Here is a 17,122-nt window from a genome sequence, read left to right as displayed (position 1 = left end):
ACAGACACCTCTCTTTCCAGCCCATTTCTCACTCTCTAAACTGCCCCCATGTGCCTTTAATGATCCCATAATTTTCACTTAGAAATCTTTACTGTTTTTTCCCTCAGGATCTATTAGCATTAATGAAATCATTTGCACCACTGCTTTGTAATCAGGCATATTAAGTGAATCATTTTGCTTTCCTACTTTCCATTTTCTTTTCTCATTTCATTATAGAAAAATAGGTGTTGCGTGATTTATTTAGATAATAATATGAATGCTTTCCCATTCTAATACATTCATGACTTTTTAATTCACATCCTCATATTATATACAATGGCAATTATTTTCATATCTAATTGTTTTGCCTAGGCACCTCTTTTCTCTTCAATACACCCATGAGAAAAGGAAAAACATCTTTAAAATATGATATTGTAATCACTGTAATTTTATTCACATTTTAAGCATACTACTAGAAGCCATTTTTATAAAAAGACACCTGTAATTCTACTTGTCAATATTCCATGGTGATCCAACAGTGTTTCTTGTTGATACCAACCATATTCCCACAACTGGCCCATGGGAAGTTTTTGAGCAGCTTTCCGCCACTCTTTCCCTTGGAAGCCACCACTTCATGAGCCAGGTCACAGGGGTTTGTGGGATTTCTTTTAGAAATGATCATAAGAATTCAAAACACACTGTAACAATATTAATTATATAAATAATCTTACCAGGATAAGCACTCACAAACTGAGCTGTTTTGAGATCAGACTTACCATAGGTACTGTAGAGTGAGATTTCCGTTGGAGTGGAGGACCAACATCATAGGAAAGGTATTAAACAGACTCCCAGAATGTCCAAGTCTGTGGGTTAGCTAAACTGTGTCAGCAGGCCCTGTTTATTTAATCCAAGGAACCAGCCCAATAGACACATGTCTATTCAACACAGGAAACCAACCCAACCAAGTAAGATGGATGTGACAGGAGCAAAATACGCAACGCTACAATCTGGAGCAGGTGAATACAGTCCAAGCAAATAGTTGCAAAGACTCTGAAGCAGGAAGGAGGCAGACTAAAAATGTTGTGAAGTTCTGCATATACCTTTTTCACTGCAGGCCAAGTCAAAATTATGATACTTATAAACAGCATTTATAAAGTGCTCCTTTTGGGTTTCAGATTTGTCAGATGTCTGTTCTGTGCCAAAAGGTGCACATGGAAAAAGGATGTTAGGCTCTGCACAGGCACAAATGGAGCTCATTCAGCTAGTTTGGCTTGGAAGACTGCAATGTACAACCTGGTTCATGGATCTCACATGCACTGACACTCAAAACATCTTTCTTCTAACACCCCAGTTCTGCAAATATTCATATAAACCGCATACATAATTCTGTTAGCATACATATTTATCTGTGGTGCTACGGTCTTCCAGTGCCTCTACTGTATTGCACCTGACCTACATATATTGGATGTCTCATCTGGACAGGCACCTACGTGCATTAAAAAAAAATCAGTGCACATAGGCTCTGAACGTACCCTGCATAGCAAGGAAAAAATAGGAAGGTGCACATTGCTCACTTGCGTGGATGCACACAGGTCTCTGCAAACAGAGAGTATAAAATGCTTGAATATCAGTTGCATTAGAGGAACATGGACGAAGATGAGACTGCTATCATATGCAACTTGGTGTGCCCACAGAGGGTGCAGACAAGGCTTGAACAACAAATCAGGCTGATTGAAATGGGACTTCCTACAGATTAACTATATGTAGGATTGGGCTGCACCTTTTCTTTGAACAGGGGACGGTACTTGAACCCCTAACAACCTTTACTGTTTCTGGGCAGTCTCCATGATATTTAGTATGCAATTAGTATTTGGATGTTATAGAAGTGGGAAGAGGCAAAGAGTGTACAAAGTTTCAAATGCCCTATGAAAAGATATAAGAGAAAGAAGCAGTGTTTTGTTGTGCTAATAAAGCATTCCGCTGCCCAGTGACGTTTCACATCTTCAGTGCACATGATGGTATCTATAATGTGGAACAAACATCTCAAGCCACTTCTTGGGTTATGTTTGGACAGCAAAGACAGGAAAAGAGGCATCCTCAGAGAAAATGTGACTGCTCTACAAGGGTATATGCTTATCCTGTGTTCCCTGCCCCCTAGAAAGTGCATGAAGAAACTTTTCTGCTTGATACGTTGCTACTTCATGTAGATGGTAATAAGCATCTACATGAAAGGTTTTCTGGACACATATGAATAACCCAGTTGATATCTAATTATTATGAAGTTCAGGGCAAAAACTGAACTGATATATGCACACTATGTCTGATACTGTAAAGCTGAAATCTTATACCCCTTAATTTGTACAAAGCTCTACTAGGATTTGGACCTACAAAACAGGGATATGTGTTTGAAGCAGGCAACAATTTGCTGAAGAGGTTACATACCTGTTGTAACTTAGGAATCTGCAGCACCAGGCTCCTTCCCCTCCATCCCCACCCCCTTTCATCATACCTCTGCTTTCATTCGTAAATGTCAGGGGGCACAGATTTTATTCTAACATAAATTCTATGGAAGATGCTATGAACAACTCGAATAGTCAAGCCTTTCTTATAGTAGAAGTCAGGAGTCAAAAAAAAAAAAAAAAGGATGGAAGGCAGCGATGAAGAAATAAATTTTGAGCCACATTGTAATATATGTTCCAACTTCCTCCCTGGATCTTTTGCCTTTTATTCTCCATTTCTGTTAAATTACACGGCCACTGGTTTCCAACAGGCTTGTGCATGCACCTTTTGACATGTTCACATAAAGGTCTACAATACAGAGTTTCATATGTGGGAAAGGTCCCTACATTCAAAATACCAGGGTGACAAACAGTTTCTGGAGAAGGTCTTACTGAACAGGATGGCGAGAACATAAGTTATCACATAGTACCCAGCTACAAAGCATCATAGACGTAGAATAGACTAGAATCATTTTACCACAAAAGTCACAAAAAGGTAAAGAATATCTCTCTTATGCAAAATATACATTTTTAGGATCTATTTTATATTTCCTATTTTATGTTACAGATGTTTTCTCTGTGATATTTTCATTAAAAAACTTATAGTATTTTTACTGCCAGTATTTTATTTCTCTCAATACCTATAGTCTGAGGTAACAATGAAACAAACAAAAACAAAACAAATCCTCTACAGAACTCTGGACAAAGTCTGTGATTCATTTATTTTTTACTATTTTCATCTGAAGTCACATCACTCTTATCCAAGTCAAAAGAAAACCAAAGTGTTGGCATGTTCACTAGTATTCATAAAAATATAGATATGGCAAACAGAGAGCGCAAAGACTTGTAGCAAAATCCTACGCTGTTAATGTTCATGAGTTACAAACTTTGCAAAAATACAGTTGTTATGAGGAAACCTAGGACAGACAGCGTTTACATCACTATTGTTAAAACATGTGTGCCTTTATAGAATCCACAGCATGACCTACTGTAGGGACCAGGAAGAATACACAAACAGGTGTGTCAGCCTTTTTTGTTTAAATGGAGTCTCAGAAATGATGTCTTTGCATTCAGCATCCCTTGGCATAGATGACTAAAGCTGATATTCCATGCACACACATCTTATTTACAGCTGACTCATCAATAGTGACTAATATTTGCGTCTGCTGGCAGCAGCGGTTGGAAATGGTCCTTAATCCTCATAACAAGCTAACAAGCTCCACTTCCATAAGAAATTGGAAGGATCTCTTCAAGGCGGTAGGTGATTATCAGGGCCCATTCAGGAGAAGCAGTCTCTTTCCAGTACAGTCCTTGGTATGGCTAAATTCCATTGTCCCTTTGTCAGCAGTCAAAAATCCATGATAAATTCTGTATAACACTGTAGCCAATAACAGCAGCACCAGATATTAATTTCTTTGCTAGAAGCTACTTGCATAAACTATATACATTGCATGAATCTATGTCTACTGGTGCTCTTCACCAAAATGAAATCAAAGTACATCTCTAAATATCAGAAATGTAAGTACTGATAAATACATTTTTGTACAAGAAATGTTCACATGCAACTCATGCTAGGTTATTATACAGAAGAATATGTTACAGGGTCAAATAGATTTCTTCTCCTAACAAAAATAAACATACAAAAATCAGGGATTTTTCAACAGTCTCAAGGATCTCTAAATGATTTCTTTCTTCATTCTAAGGCTTTTGTGTTGTTGGGTGTTTTTCCTCACCAGCCCAAAACATCATATTTGCAACGGCATTCATGTTGCATAAACAAGGCTGTCTTGTTTTATTGTAAAGAAAAAACCAGTATAGGGAATACGCTCTGAACACAAGGATGAATGCAAACTGCCAGGGGGGGTGGGACTGAAGCAGCGATCCTACTGAAATGGCAACATCACTGCTATATCCCACATCTAGAAATATGTCCTAGAAGGGCTGACTGGAAGGATATCAGCTTATACTTGAGATATGCATAGATACATATATCAAAACGTGGAGAAAGGTAGGGAATGTTTTTAGCAGCTAATCTTATATGAAGAGAGCATTTTTGAAGAAGGCAAGTGTGCTTTATGAGGACAGATGAAAAATACAGACCTGTAGCCGGACAGACAGACATGAACAACATATAGGACAAAGCATTTAAAAGCTGAAAAGGTTTTTTTTTAAAAGAGGCATTGACAGAAACAAAATTGTGAAAGCTTTAGAATTAGAGGTTTAAGGCTGGTCAAAAACCCCTCTTGGAATATATCGTCCTCCTAAATCTGAAACAAATGAAAAAATAAAGGGGGTTCCATATCCTTCTGGCTTCTATTTAGTGCTCTGCCTCTGAAAATGTTGAAGAATCCTAGAGAAGAAACAGACTATAGGACCAAGCAGCACCTGCTAGTTTAAAATTGCAAGCCTGGATGGTGTTTACCTTTCTTGCATGTTTTGTGCCTTCCCCAAGCCATTAAGAAAGAGATCTGGCCTCTGCTTGCGTGTAACCAGTAATGACAACCTCTTTGCAGTTATCTGTGTGCAAACAACCGGAAACATTCAGAACTCTAATACATCAGTCCAGTACCAAAGTTAATCAATCAAGAAACAACATTACTAAAAATAAGGTTTTTTTAAAAAAAAAATCAAAACAAACCAAAAAGAAAGACAAAAAACAACCCAATTTCATATGCAGACCTGTTGGTCAATGTTCTGGTTTCAGCAAGATGGTGAAAAACAATGAAAAGCAACCACAAACCCATACAATCCCGAGCCAACAGTGGCCCTAGTAAATCTGCAAGACGGATTTCAGATGATGGAGACAGTATGGTCCATGCAAATGATCAGACTGAAGTCATTGTGTATGTAATCAAGACAAGATCCCAGACATCTTCAGAATGGGTTAGTATCACGGAAAATGGAGGTCCAATGCAGGGGCTATCAATTGGAAGCACACTGGTTTAAACAGATCTCCCTGAAAATATGCTAAATGTATTTATTCTGGCCAGTGAAGTCCACTCACTAACTGTCCTTTTATTGCTGCGGTAAGGTAGAGCAAAAGCAGTGAGTAGAAAAAATACTGTTTTCTAGGCTCTTATAGATAAAGTTAGGATCTTCAGCTACCCAAGTGCCACTGCTTGCTATTGACAGTTATATCACGCAATAATTTATACTTGTATTAGTGGAACCTATGGTTAATACTACACTTATTTCCGTAAGCTGATACAGTATTTCAGTTAAAACTATGTAGCCGACTGATGCAATCTGGTTTACAAGATAGATGGGATGGGAGATCGAGAGCGTCTTAGAGGACAAGGTGAGTTGTAGGGTGATGTTACTGGAGACAGTCTCACGGCATTGCCTGCCATGCCAGCTATGTTGTTTAAACTTCTGGATTTTTCGTAGCCTTTCATGAGAAAATGCACAAACATCAGTTGAATTCAGCCAGAAAATGAACAAACAAGACAATGCAATGCAATGCAATGTAATGTAGTCATACATGTTCTTGGGTTCCAAGAGGGTAGAGTATTGAAAGTGTTGCTAACAACAGACAAAAATATACAGTGGTGTTGTTCTTATGAGGGCTTGATCCTATGGCCACTCGGAAGGCTCCTGATGGCCATGGGATCATTTGCAGCCTCAGCTCTGAGATGAGAAACTTTCTCCAAAGTTGCTGCCGGGGTTGGGACTCTGAAAGAGTGCCCCTCTCCCCATCCTTGCAAAGAGATCTCATAGGGGTTGGTGGGTGGAAATGGGAGGAAAGAGGCACTGCCACGATGCGCAGCGTCCTGGCAGCACCTCAGCCTCTTCTCCTCATGCTCTGGGGCACAACAGTTGGATGATGGCCATCTAAAGTCTGTTGCGGGGGGGAGAAGTTGGAGGCGATCCTCATCTCCACGCTCCTCCTTCCATTTACTGTATGTCCATGATTCCCCAGATGCAGTTATGGACAGATTTATTGGACTGTGCCACTAGTGAGACTGAACAAACTCGGTCTGACTTCATAATTGCTACTTTTAGGTCAATAGCCAGTGATGGATACGCAGTCCAAGTCCACTTGCTTCAGCAAAATTATAGCAGTAGCACAGAGGGAATACATTGGCTCCTCTGTACGGCAACTCAGTATAATAGAGGTAAAAATCATGTGAAGTGTGTATGTGTCAGTGCCAAGTCTTGATATTTTAAAGTACAGATTATTTCCTACCTATTATGAATTTATTTTGTTATCATATATGCTGTGGGTTGAATAATGCATTGTTTGAATGCTCTTTCTCTGGAGGTTTTTCAATTAGATATCTGACATTCTGCATCTAATACTTTTCAAAATACTTGCAATATTAAGTGATTGACTATTCATTAAAACGTGTGATTTATCCATATTGATTTAATGATCTACACTGTACAACCATACTATCTGCAATATTTATCCAAGTGGTATTAATAAAAGGCAGCATGACTACATCTAATACAAAAATAACTAGAATTTGCATATATGCATGTTATTAAAAACATATTCACCCCTAGCATGGAATTCTGCAAAATGCCTCTTTCCACAGAGCTTGGCATGGTTCTGATAACCATTCTAAGATCCATCAATTATGTTTATGGAGCATCAGTGTCGAGCATTCCTCCCATGATTCTGGCTTTTTTTCTAGCCTGTTACTCAAAACTAAGCCAGAAGCTTCTGGTCCAAGACAGAACAGGACATTCTGGCTCAGTGCAAGTGAGGATCTCTGTACTGGTGCACAACTGGAGGAGAGGAAGGCTAAGGAAAAGAATGCAGCTGCAGTGCTTAGGCACAGCTTCATAAACCATGGTTGACGGTCATCTGAAACAGTAGAACAACAGTACAGTCTCCTATCTATTTCTTTAAGCAGGGTAGAACCATTTCACGTTAGCTGTGTCAAGAAGTGTGGCTGTGTTTGTCTGTTGCAGACAGCAAAGATTTTGATGAAGTGGCCATAAAAGCTCATGGCAGAATAAATGTGTTCATCTGTAAGATGCTGCAAGACTCTTTGATGTAAGTTAAATAATGGAGGCTTTATCAGTGGGATTTATTTCCAGGTAAGTGCATATGTGATTATGGACCAAATAGGATGGCATTACTATTGAAGGCTGCATTTCTATAGACGCTTATTTTAACCGTGTTAAACTTAGTGGGTCCTACTTCTCATAGACATGTATATAATTGTGCATTAAGGTCCAACTGTGTTACCTACATAACAGAGTTGCAACAATACATTGCAAAACTGAGGAAATACACTAAAAATGGAGTCCCATTAAGTTTCATGGGGCTTACACACAGAAAACTGTGCTTGTCAGAAGGGGTATACAATGAGATGAGACAGACACACACACTGTCTAGGTTAATGGTTCTCAAGGTACATGGGGCATAAGAACACCCCCATAAATGCGCAAAGTCCCTTTTAAGTTAGTGCACATGATTGCTGCAAGTACACCAGTGCTTCCCATAAGCACTCACATAAAGCATGGATGGCATACCCTTCTCTTAAAAAAATAAGAATAAACTCATGTACATACACCTGATAATCCTGATTGGACTGACAATCAATGATACATGTAAACAGGTGTTGATACACATGGGAATGACACTGAGCTTTCCATAATTTCTCTCAGAAACACTGACGTCACACTGGCATACCTGCAGCAACACTCCATGGTATAATGTCACGCCATTCTTAACTTTTTACCATTTCACATCAAACCTCTTTTTTTTTTCCAACGTAAACATTTTCCAAAATGTCTGTCATAATGTTGATCAAATCAGGACTTGGGCAATTAGATCCTGACTCAATATTTAATTTGTAAAATAATACTACATTATATGAATAAGAAATTAGCTGGAATGCAAGATATCTGAAAGCAATTTCTAAAGAAACTTTATGAAATTGATATAATGAATATGGCCTAAATTACAATTCTTTTTGGACAGGATAGACACATGAAACCATGAATGAAACAACTATCAGAAACAACACTGACATATTTTTGGAAGGACTGATGGACCAAGAACTTATTTAAATAGCAAGGAAGAAGGAGATGACAAGAAAGGAAGGAGGAGAAGGGGGAAAATACATTGATCGGAATACAGTCTTCCCTGGAGAGCATTTGTTCATATCTGCTTCATTCCAGGCTTTGCTTATTTAGTAGTACAGTGCGGAATGAACTTTTATAGTCTAATGAAAGAGTCCATACCTTTCCTGATCCCTCCATCAGTAGCACACGTGTAATCACCTGCTGTCAGTAGGAAACATGTTCCCCCTCTTCTGTTTTTGTCTCTGGTACTAGAACGTCTGATTGGTGGGAGCCTTTCCACAGGTGACAGTGGCTGCTCACTTTCTGTACTGTCTTCACCTGATAACACTGGTTAAAGCACCATGCCCATTTACATCATATAGCCAGGGAGGAAATCAGACATCACAAAGTACTTGCCTGTTAATCCCTACTACTCATGTACAAAAAAGAGAAGAAACCACTACACGAATGTAAAAAAGATGTAATGGCAGTTCATCATTACTACAGAAATGTAGCAAAGTTGCAAATCTCTATTTTCTTAAGGAAAAAATATTTTATTGTTAATATTTGTGCTTAGACTGCCGCCATCTTCAATATTTCCTTTATTGCCTTGGTGTCTTCAATACTTTAAAAGATGTCAGATTGTGCTGCCATAGAATACTTTTAAACAACAATAACAACATACTTGTTTGGACGGCAAGCAGTAAATCTTACTGAATAAGTAAGATTTGCATCCATTGCTAAAAATGAATTCACATGTAATAATGGTAGCAGTCCTAATTAGATTATCCTAATTATGCACGTGTTAGTACCTTGGGCACTTACCAAGGCTGGCCCAAAGTCCGCTGTAAATGATTATGAAAGTCACATCGGTGTGTAGTTCTGAGCAGTACACAAGGCGCCATGCTGTGTTAATGGCTATCTAGGCTTCCCTTCCACATCTTATGCAGTTTAACAGGAAAAGTGTGGGCCTTTTTTGTTGGTTTCCTATTAGTGCCTGCTCAGAGGTTATCTGCACAACCCCAGTCCCTTTCTAATGGTCTGTCTGCATTTTATTTTGCCTTTAGCTACCCTTCTAGCACAGGTGGAAGTCTGGACTAGGACTGCTGCAGGGAAGGAAAAGGCTAATGCCTTTAACCCAAACATACAGACTCGAATCCCAGACTGGATCAACCACTGCTAGTCATTTCTCAAAGAACAATCCTGCACTCAAGGGCAAAAGCAAATGATTTACAAGCTGTGTAGTTTGGCCTTTAATCACTTTCTTCAGTTATTTAAATGCTCACTGTGGCAGTTAATTTTTTTTAGTGCTTCATTCTTTAAACTTTTACGCTTTTTGATTAACATCTTTATATAAAAATAGCTCATTTAGCATAATAGGGCTTTTACTATTTCAGAATATAGTGAAACATATAATCATGGTAGAATATACAGGCACTGTAAAGGGGGAAATATAAATTTAATAAACCTCTGTATTTATTCTTTATAAATTTGGTCATCTTGAGAATTTTCTTTTTCTAATCTCTGACCTCCACATGCCATCCCCAGCCCTGTGCCTGCCAGATGTTTTGGGACAACTTCCATCAGCCCCGGTCAACATGATTCAAGAATGTTGGGAGCAACAGTGCAAAACTTCTGGAGGAGACCAGGTTGGGGAAGGCTGATGTAATCTAGCATCTACAAATGCATCTTAGGCTTACTACTTGTTGATCTGCAATCTGTGCCTTCTTCATACTGGGGCATTATAAAGAGAGCTTGAACAAATATAAAAAAGCAGATATCCAATATCACTTTGCAGATTGCTTTACTAAGAGTGAAGCATTGCAGAAGTAACAATAGACTCTCCACTGTCTAGAATCTATTTCAAGATTGTTTCTGCTTTTCCTGAATTGTCGGTGTTAGTATTTTTCAAAATAAAAGCATATAAAAAGTCAGAATGATTTCCTAGCTAGATTCACTGGGGGGAGGACTCACCTCCCACCCCCTGGTATATCAAGGAAGACTTCCCACCTTCTTCCTCAGGTGCCTGGAGACCAACATTGTGGCCTTGAAACCAAGGTGAGGCTGGTGAACAACCAGCTGTGAACTCAAGAGGCTGGGCTCAACAAAACAGAAAAATTAGAAAGGGTCCAGCAGAGGGCAACAAAATGATTCAGGGTTTGGAAACACTGCCCTATGAGGAGAGACTGAGAACTGGGCATGTTCAGCCTTGAGAAGAGAAGACTGAGGGGGAACATGATATCCCTCTATAGGTACCTCAAAGACTGTCACAAAGAGGAAAGTCAAAATCTCTTTGACAGGCAGAGAAGATGCACAAGCAATGCTTGCTGGGGCCACCATGGAGTGATAAGGATACACTCCATGTATCAATAGCTGATCTTCAACAAGACCCTGGTAACCAGGAGAAATGAGGGGAACATGTAAAACAGAGTTCCATTCCATTGGAAGGGGAACACATCTCCTAGTGAGCCTACTCTGATCCTGGCTCAGGAACAAACCTGGCTCAAACCACATTGTGCTGGGTCATGAAGAGATCAGTGGCAGGATTCCCTCAAATCCAAAAGAGTTCTGTGAGGAGTGACATATCCAGCTCCTACTCATGAACCCCTTTGGCCTGTCTGCTCAGAGACTCTGTTGTAATGTTGACCATCCTGGCCACGTGTATGGTGATGGGAGTGATGCCCCTGTTAACACACCAGGTCCAGATGTGTGTGGTGAAATGTGCCAGCGCTCTGGATGTGGTGCCTCCTTACTGGTTCATGTAGAATGTCACTTTGGCATTTTCTGTGACAATCTGGATGTGATGATTCAAAAGAATGATTTGGAAAGCAAAGGCCCCTTCTGCATTGCCAGCAGCTTGAGAGAGTTGATGCATTCACACAACCCCTGGTTCATCCAGACACCATGCATCTGCTTGGTGTCGCAGTGTGCTCCAGAGCCTTAGAGGCAGGCCACTGTTGTCACCATGACTTCTGGTTCCGGTGGAACGAAGCTGATCCCCAATGCTAAGTTGGCTTGGTTGGTTCAGCAAGCGAGGCTCAGCTGTACCAGATAGTGAGCCTTTTCTGGCTTGAACTTTGCTGGAGCCAGTTGTTGCTGTTGTTAGTCACGAAGTCGTGTCCGACCCATCGCGACCCCGTGGACAACATTCCTCCAGGCCTTCCTGTCCTCCACCATCTCCCGGAGTCCACCCAAGCTCACACCAACTGCTTCAGCCAGTAGGCACTCACAAAGCAAAGCTGAAGCAGGCACATTTGAAGCCTGGTGAACAGAATAAACTTGCTTGTTACAGCCATGAGCCTGAAGAGGCATCGAACTTGTTGGGCCATGACTCTGGGGGTGGCTCATGTACTCCCAGCCATGTTGTTGATGATGATGGCAGCCCAGTTGGCTGGAAGATAGGCTGTTGTGGTTGCCAAAATGATCTGTGCTCCAATCAGGAGGACTGACTGAGAGGAAGAAATAACAGATTTTTCTAGGTTTAGGCAAAGATCTAGAGTCCAAAGAAGATCACAAGCAGTACAAATGGAGTCCCATAGTTCATCCCTCCAAGGCCCCACTAGGAGCCTGTCATCAATATCTGGAAAAAGCCTTGACTCCTGCAAGTGGAGGTGAGTGCAGACCACAGCCATGCACTTTGTGAACACCTGTGGTGTAGTGGAAAGTCCCAGTGGGAGTTTGGCAAATGTGTCTGCTTCAGTGCCAGTTTGGAAGCAAAGGAAGTGCTAATACTCTAGATAACTGGTAACATAGAAATAGGCAACCTTTAAATTCACTGAGGAGAACCAACCCCCTGGATGCAGCAACTGTAGGATATTTTGCAGGAAAACCAAACAAAACTTCCTCAGTGGGATAAAGAAGTTGATGGCTCTGAGGTCTAGGACTGGGCATATCCCTGGCTCAGAGGAGCTGGTATATCCCAGTCATCGCACAATGTACTTTTTCACATTCCAGGTGTTGGTGCAGTGGAGGCCCTCCAATCCCATGTAGTTAAAAGGGATCATGAATGGTCACAGCGGTGTTGGTCCAATGCTCGGGATGGTATGCCTGATGGGCCATTGTGGTGAACTGATGGAGTGATGGACTAAGTGGCCCCTTGCATGATGTCAGCATCAGTGTCTGTCTCAGAAAGCCAGCAGAGGAGGGTCAGGATGGCATCTGTGGTGGTGAGTCCCAGACCTTCCCCTATGAGATCAAAGTGCATTAGGGACAGGCCTGGATGGTATTGGCTCTAGTCCTGAAGAAGTCACACTCAGCACAGACAGGAAGTGGCACACTTGAGGCCACTGTTTATGTTCAGTCTTTTCTGCTTCTGCCATCCTTTTGACATTTTTGGTCATCTTCCTGGCCCACTGGGCTTTGCGGAATGTGCCGGGTGGGCGAGGAAGATAACAAAGCTGCAGCAGCCCCTGTCACAGAGGATGGAGGACATGGTGATCCCATGAACCACACAGCAGATTGGTGAGCAGATGCCACCAGCTGAGCCAAGTAGGGCTGAGTTCCAAAGTTCAGTCCACAATCTTCCTGCTTGGTTCTTCCATGCCTGCATAGCAAAGGCCTGACAATGCAGCGAGGCTTCCACAAGGTGCCCTTCTCCCAGATAGAAGAGACACAAGGAATGCTCACTAGTCAAGGGCAAACAGTTCCCCTACTTTATACACTTTCAAAATGGCCTCTTCAGTGCCATCAGGAAAGAAGAGATGAAGAAGAAAGAAAACAGTTGGTAAGAAAGATCAGTGACAGAAGGGTTTTTAAATTTTGGTATTAAAAATTAAGGTCAGGGAAACCTAACTTTAGGTATTAGGTTAGGGAAAAACAAGGTATAACAAAATGGAAAGGGTGAAATAAGTAGAGAAACAAGAAATGCTGGGAAGGACAAGTCAGAAAAAGGAATAGTGAAAGAAGATGAAAGTCCCATGGTACCCACAATGGTGGTTGGAAGAGAACTGAGGAAGAAGGTAGGAACTCCTCCGAGATAGACTAGCGAGTGGGAGGCATGGGCTCCTGCCAAAATGAGTCTAGCTGGGAAATCTTCCCAACAACAGAACCTGTGCAGGCACAGAGCCTATGTGATGCACAGAGACTAACAAAGAAGGACTATAATATCTGATTAGCAAAGTGTTGCTAATGTATCTTACAAATGCTTTAAACTCTGATATAATGGGCCTGGTAGGCCATGAAATTAATGACTTTTTCAAGTAAGTCTGGGCCTACTATTAACTGCAATTCATTGAGCAGCAGCTGTTTCCTAGGGTCAAGGATCATAGCATCAATTGTAAAAGAAAGGTGAGCATTACATGGAAGAAGCATTAAAGGGTGCTGCCATTCTTAAAGGATCAACAAACTTTATTGCAAACACGGATTTGGGCTATTCACTGGACATCAGAAATGAATGACTGCTGTGGCAAAAAATGTCTTCCACCATTTTGCTATCATTCTCATTCACTATGACAGAAAAGAATTTGATTTGAAAAAGAAAATTCAAGGCAAGAACATTTCAGAGAGATTCTTTTGGGTCAGGTTCAGGGTTCTTGTGGTTACATTACTTAGGAGGAGGCTGGAAGTACACATAAGTGTCCTGCCTTTCACTGTGCAATAAGCTCTCTGGCAGGTGGCAGCCACTCCACACTCCAATTAAAACCCAGGGGAAGCCATCCCAAGGTAACGTCTTCCCCAGCAAGGCTTTTCCAGATCAGGCCATGCAGGCAGCCAGGGAGGCTGCAGAGTGATGGAGAGTTGCATAAGAGAAAGCATGCACAAACAGCATCCTTAGCCACCTTGCTTTCATAAGGCAAGGTCAAAACCAGCATCAAAGGAAGTTCAATACAAGCCATGGCGGAGGTGCGGAACCCTCCAGAGTGGCAACATTAGGGAAGGGTCATGGCTCTGTAGCTGAGCACATCCTTGCATGCAGAGGAGCCCAGTCTCAGCTCCTGTCCTCCCCAGGAAAAGCTCCTACTTGAAACCTTGAAGAGCAGCCCTCATTCAGGGAAAACTGAGTGCTGTATGGGGCTATATGTCCAATGTCTAACCCAGCTTAAGGCAGCTTCCTCTGTTTTGCTAAATAGGGCTGAGCCAAAAATTCTCAGCAGGCATTTTCCTTTCCTGTCCAGACTGTTAGAAATCAAAGGCCACTTTGCAGAACGTTCCACAAATTCACTCCTAGAATGACATTACATAAGAGGCCTTGTGGAGGATGCCAAATGGTGGCTAGGCTGGCAACACAGTTGCTGCTCTTAGGAAAAAAGAGGGCTGTGGTACAGCCACTTCTAGCTTTAGAAAGTTCCTCTTACCTTGGTGAGATTAGCTGAGCTGTATCTCCCTGTATACCAGCACACACAGGTGATTTGTCCACAAACGGTGGAAATTTTTGAAAGGCCAGATTTATATCCAATGTTGCAGATGAGGCACATCACATTCTAAGCTATGGAAAAAGTGCTCACCCTAAAATCTAGAGTTTATACTTCTGTAGCACTTGTTGCATTGGATGTGGACCTAGATTAACCATCCATGTTTAAATGAGAGCTTCTTGAATTGCTTCTACTATTTCATGCCACAAGTGTGGCAGAGGCAAAGCAACAAAACAGACAAACATCACAGAAAATGTCATGAACTTTAACAGAATGGAGGCACAACTGTACAGTCACAAGCATGCCAGAAACAAAACATTTGTACAGTGCAACAGGCAAAAGAAACTGTACATGACACCAGTATACAACAAAAGAATTAGAGAGAACAGAAATTAAAGGCAGCTTGGCACCCACGATACACCTAGCAAACACAACAGATCAGCAATGCACAAGTCTAGTAACATCATTCTTATGCTGTAACTACATCACCATCCTCAGGACTGACATACATAGAGAGTGAAGGTAGAGGTGTGTGAATGGCCTTCTCTAGCTGCAGAAAGATTAAATGCTTTCTGATGCCTTGTACTGCCAAACATACCAGACATGCATTTGGGGCTGTGTCCTACCTGATTTATTGTGTTCCATCAGCCGGTTGTCTTTGCCCAGACAGACTTCTCCCTGTGTGCTATTGCACGGCATGTTCAAGTCTGTCTTGCAAAATGTGTGGGAGCTTGCCTGAGGAGCAGGTGGGATGTGCTTCTTTCTCTTCCTCGGAAGCTTCTGTTTTGCCATGGCCAGAGAATAGTACATTCCAAAATTGTTGACAATCACAGGCACAGGCATGGCTATCGTCAGCACCCCAGCTAACGCGCACAGCGCACCCACTAGCATGCCTGACCATGTCTTTGGATACATGTCTCCATACCCAAGAGTAGTCATGGTGACCACAGCCCACCAGAAACCAATGGGGATGTTTTTGAACTCTGTATGTTCACTAGCTGATGGGTCATTGGGTTTGGCGCCTATGCGCTCAGCGTAGTAGATCATGGTGGCAAATATCAACACTCCTAATGCCAAAAATATGATCAGGAGCAAAAACTCATTGGTGCTTGCTCGGAGTGTGTGACCCAACACCCTGAGGCCGACAAAATGTCGGGTGAGCTTGAAGATTCGCAGGATTCTCACAAACCTCACCACCCTGAGGAAACCAAGCACATCCTTAGCAGCTTTGGAGGAGAGGCCACTGAGGCCCACCTCTAGATAGAAGGGCAAAATGGCCACAAAGTCAATGACATTCAAGTAGTTTTGGATGAATTCAAGTTTGTTGGGTGAAAAAACAACACGGATTAAAAATTCAAATGTAAACCACACCACACAGACGCCTTCAACATATGTCAGAGCAGGATCCGTCTCTATTTCATACTGCAGGACCACCTCACTACCATTGATAGTAGGCTCTGTTTTGTTTTTGATGGTATTGAATGCTTCATGAGTTTCCAGGCAAAAGGTCGTGATGGAAAGTAGGATGAAGAATAAAGAGGCAAAAGCAATGAACTGCAAAGAAAAGAAATTGGAAATGCATCAGATCCATGCAGTAAGAAGCAAAAACAACAATCAGCATCATATATTTTAGCATATCTTAAACTCTACTGCAAGGTCTTTCATATTCTCAGGAAAACATATATCAAGGACTCACCAGCTGTTGTCCCTGGTCTGATATGAGGCTAAATAATGTAACAGTTTTGATCAGGAGGAAAAAAAAATGATCAAGGATAACAGAGAAAGCCACAGCTTATACACAATAGTTTACCAGCTATTTCTGACTACCATGTGGTGTTCCTACTTTATCATACCAACAAGGTCTATTTATTTATTTAATTAGATTTCTAACTTGCCACTCATCTCCCTGGGCAGCTGTAATTGACCCTTCTCAAGAAAATGATGCCTCTTAACTGTCCTTCTTGCAAGAATCCATTGTTGAATTGCTACAAATGAAAGCCATGCTAACATTTCTGCAACAGAAGCATCACTTGCACTGTTGTTTACCCTCAACTGGCAGCACAGAAGGTGTTGCAACTCTACTGATGACATTGAGGTTAAGAATCAGTGCAAGTGACAGTTCTTTTACAGGCCAATTAGCATGGCTTTGGCGTCCAGTCAATATATATGCTCAGCAACCACCATATAATTCAGCCAGTCCTGATTTGGTGAACATCAGAAAGATACAAAGGACTACCTGGGCAGCTTCAAGGCAGATGATCAACATGCAGGATTTCC

General features: G+C 41.5%; 1 protein-coding gene across 2 annotated transcripts in view; it reads right to left on the bottom strand.

The window, feature by feature from the left end:
- Positions 1-3,745: 3,745 nt before the first annotated feature.
- The window catches only part of KCNC2 (potassium voltage-gated channel subfamily C member 2), a 94,764-nt gene continuing 81,387 nt past the window's right edge, over positions 3,746-17,122 (bottom strand). Inside the window, exons 3-5 of one of the 2 annotated variants that reach the window (XM_044455405.1) lie at positions 15,472-16,399; positions 8,676-8,843; positions 3,746-3,855 (exon numbers count right to left, since the gene is read on the bottom strand). In XM_044455405.1, coding sequence (XP_044311340.1) covers positions 3,746-3,855; positions 8,676-8,843; positions 15,472-16,399 — 1,206 coding nt within the window. Of the gene's footprint in view, positions 3,856-4,762; positions 4,995-8,675; positions 8,844-15,471; positions 16,400-17,122 lie in introns of those variants that run through there. The other variant, XM_044455404.1, reaches the window with a different exon arrangement.

This window comes from Varanus komodoensis, unplaced genomic scaffold, assembly GCF_004798865.1.
Source record: "Varanus komodoensis strain SLA01 unplaced genomic scaffold, ASM479886v1 scaffold8, whole genome shotgun sequence".
NCBI classification, from domain to species: domain Eukaryota; kingdom Metazoa; phylum Chordata; class Lepidosauria; order Squamata; family Varanidae; genus Varanus; species Varanus komodoensis.
This window is presented reverse-complemented; position numbering and strand designations above follow the sequence as displayed.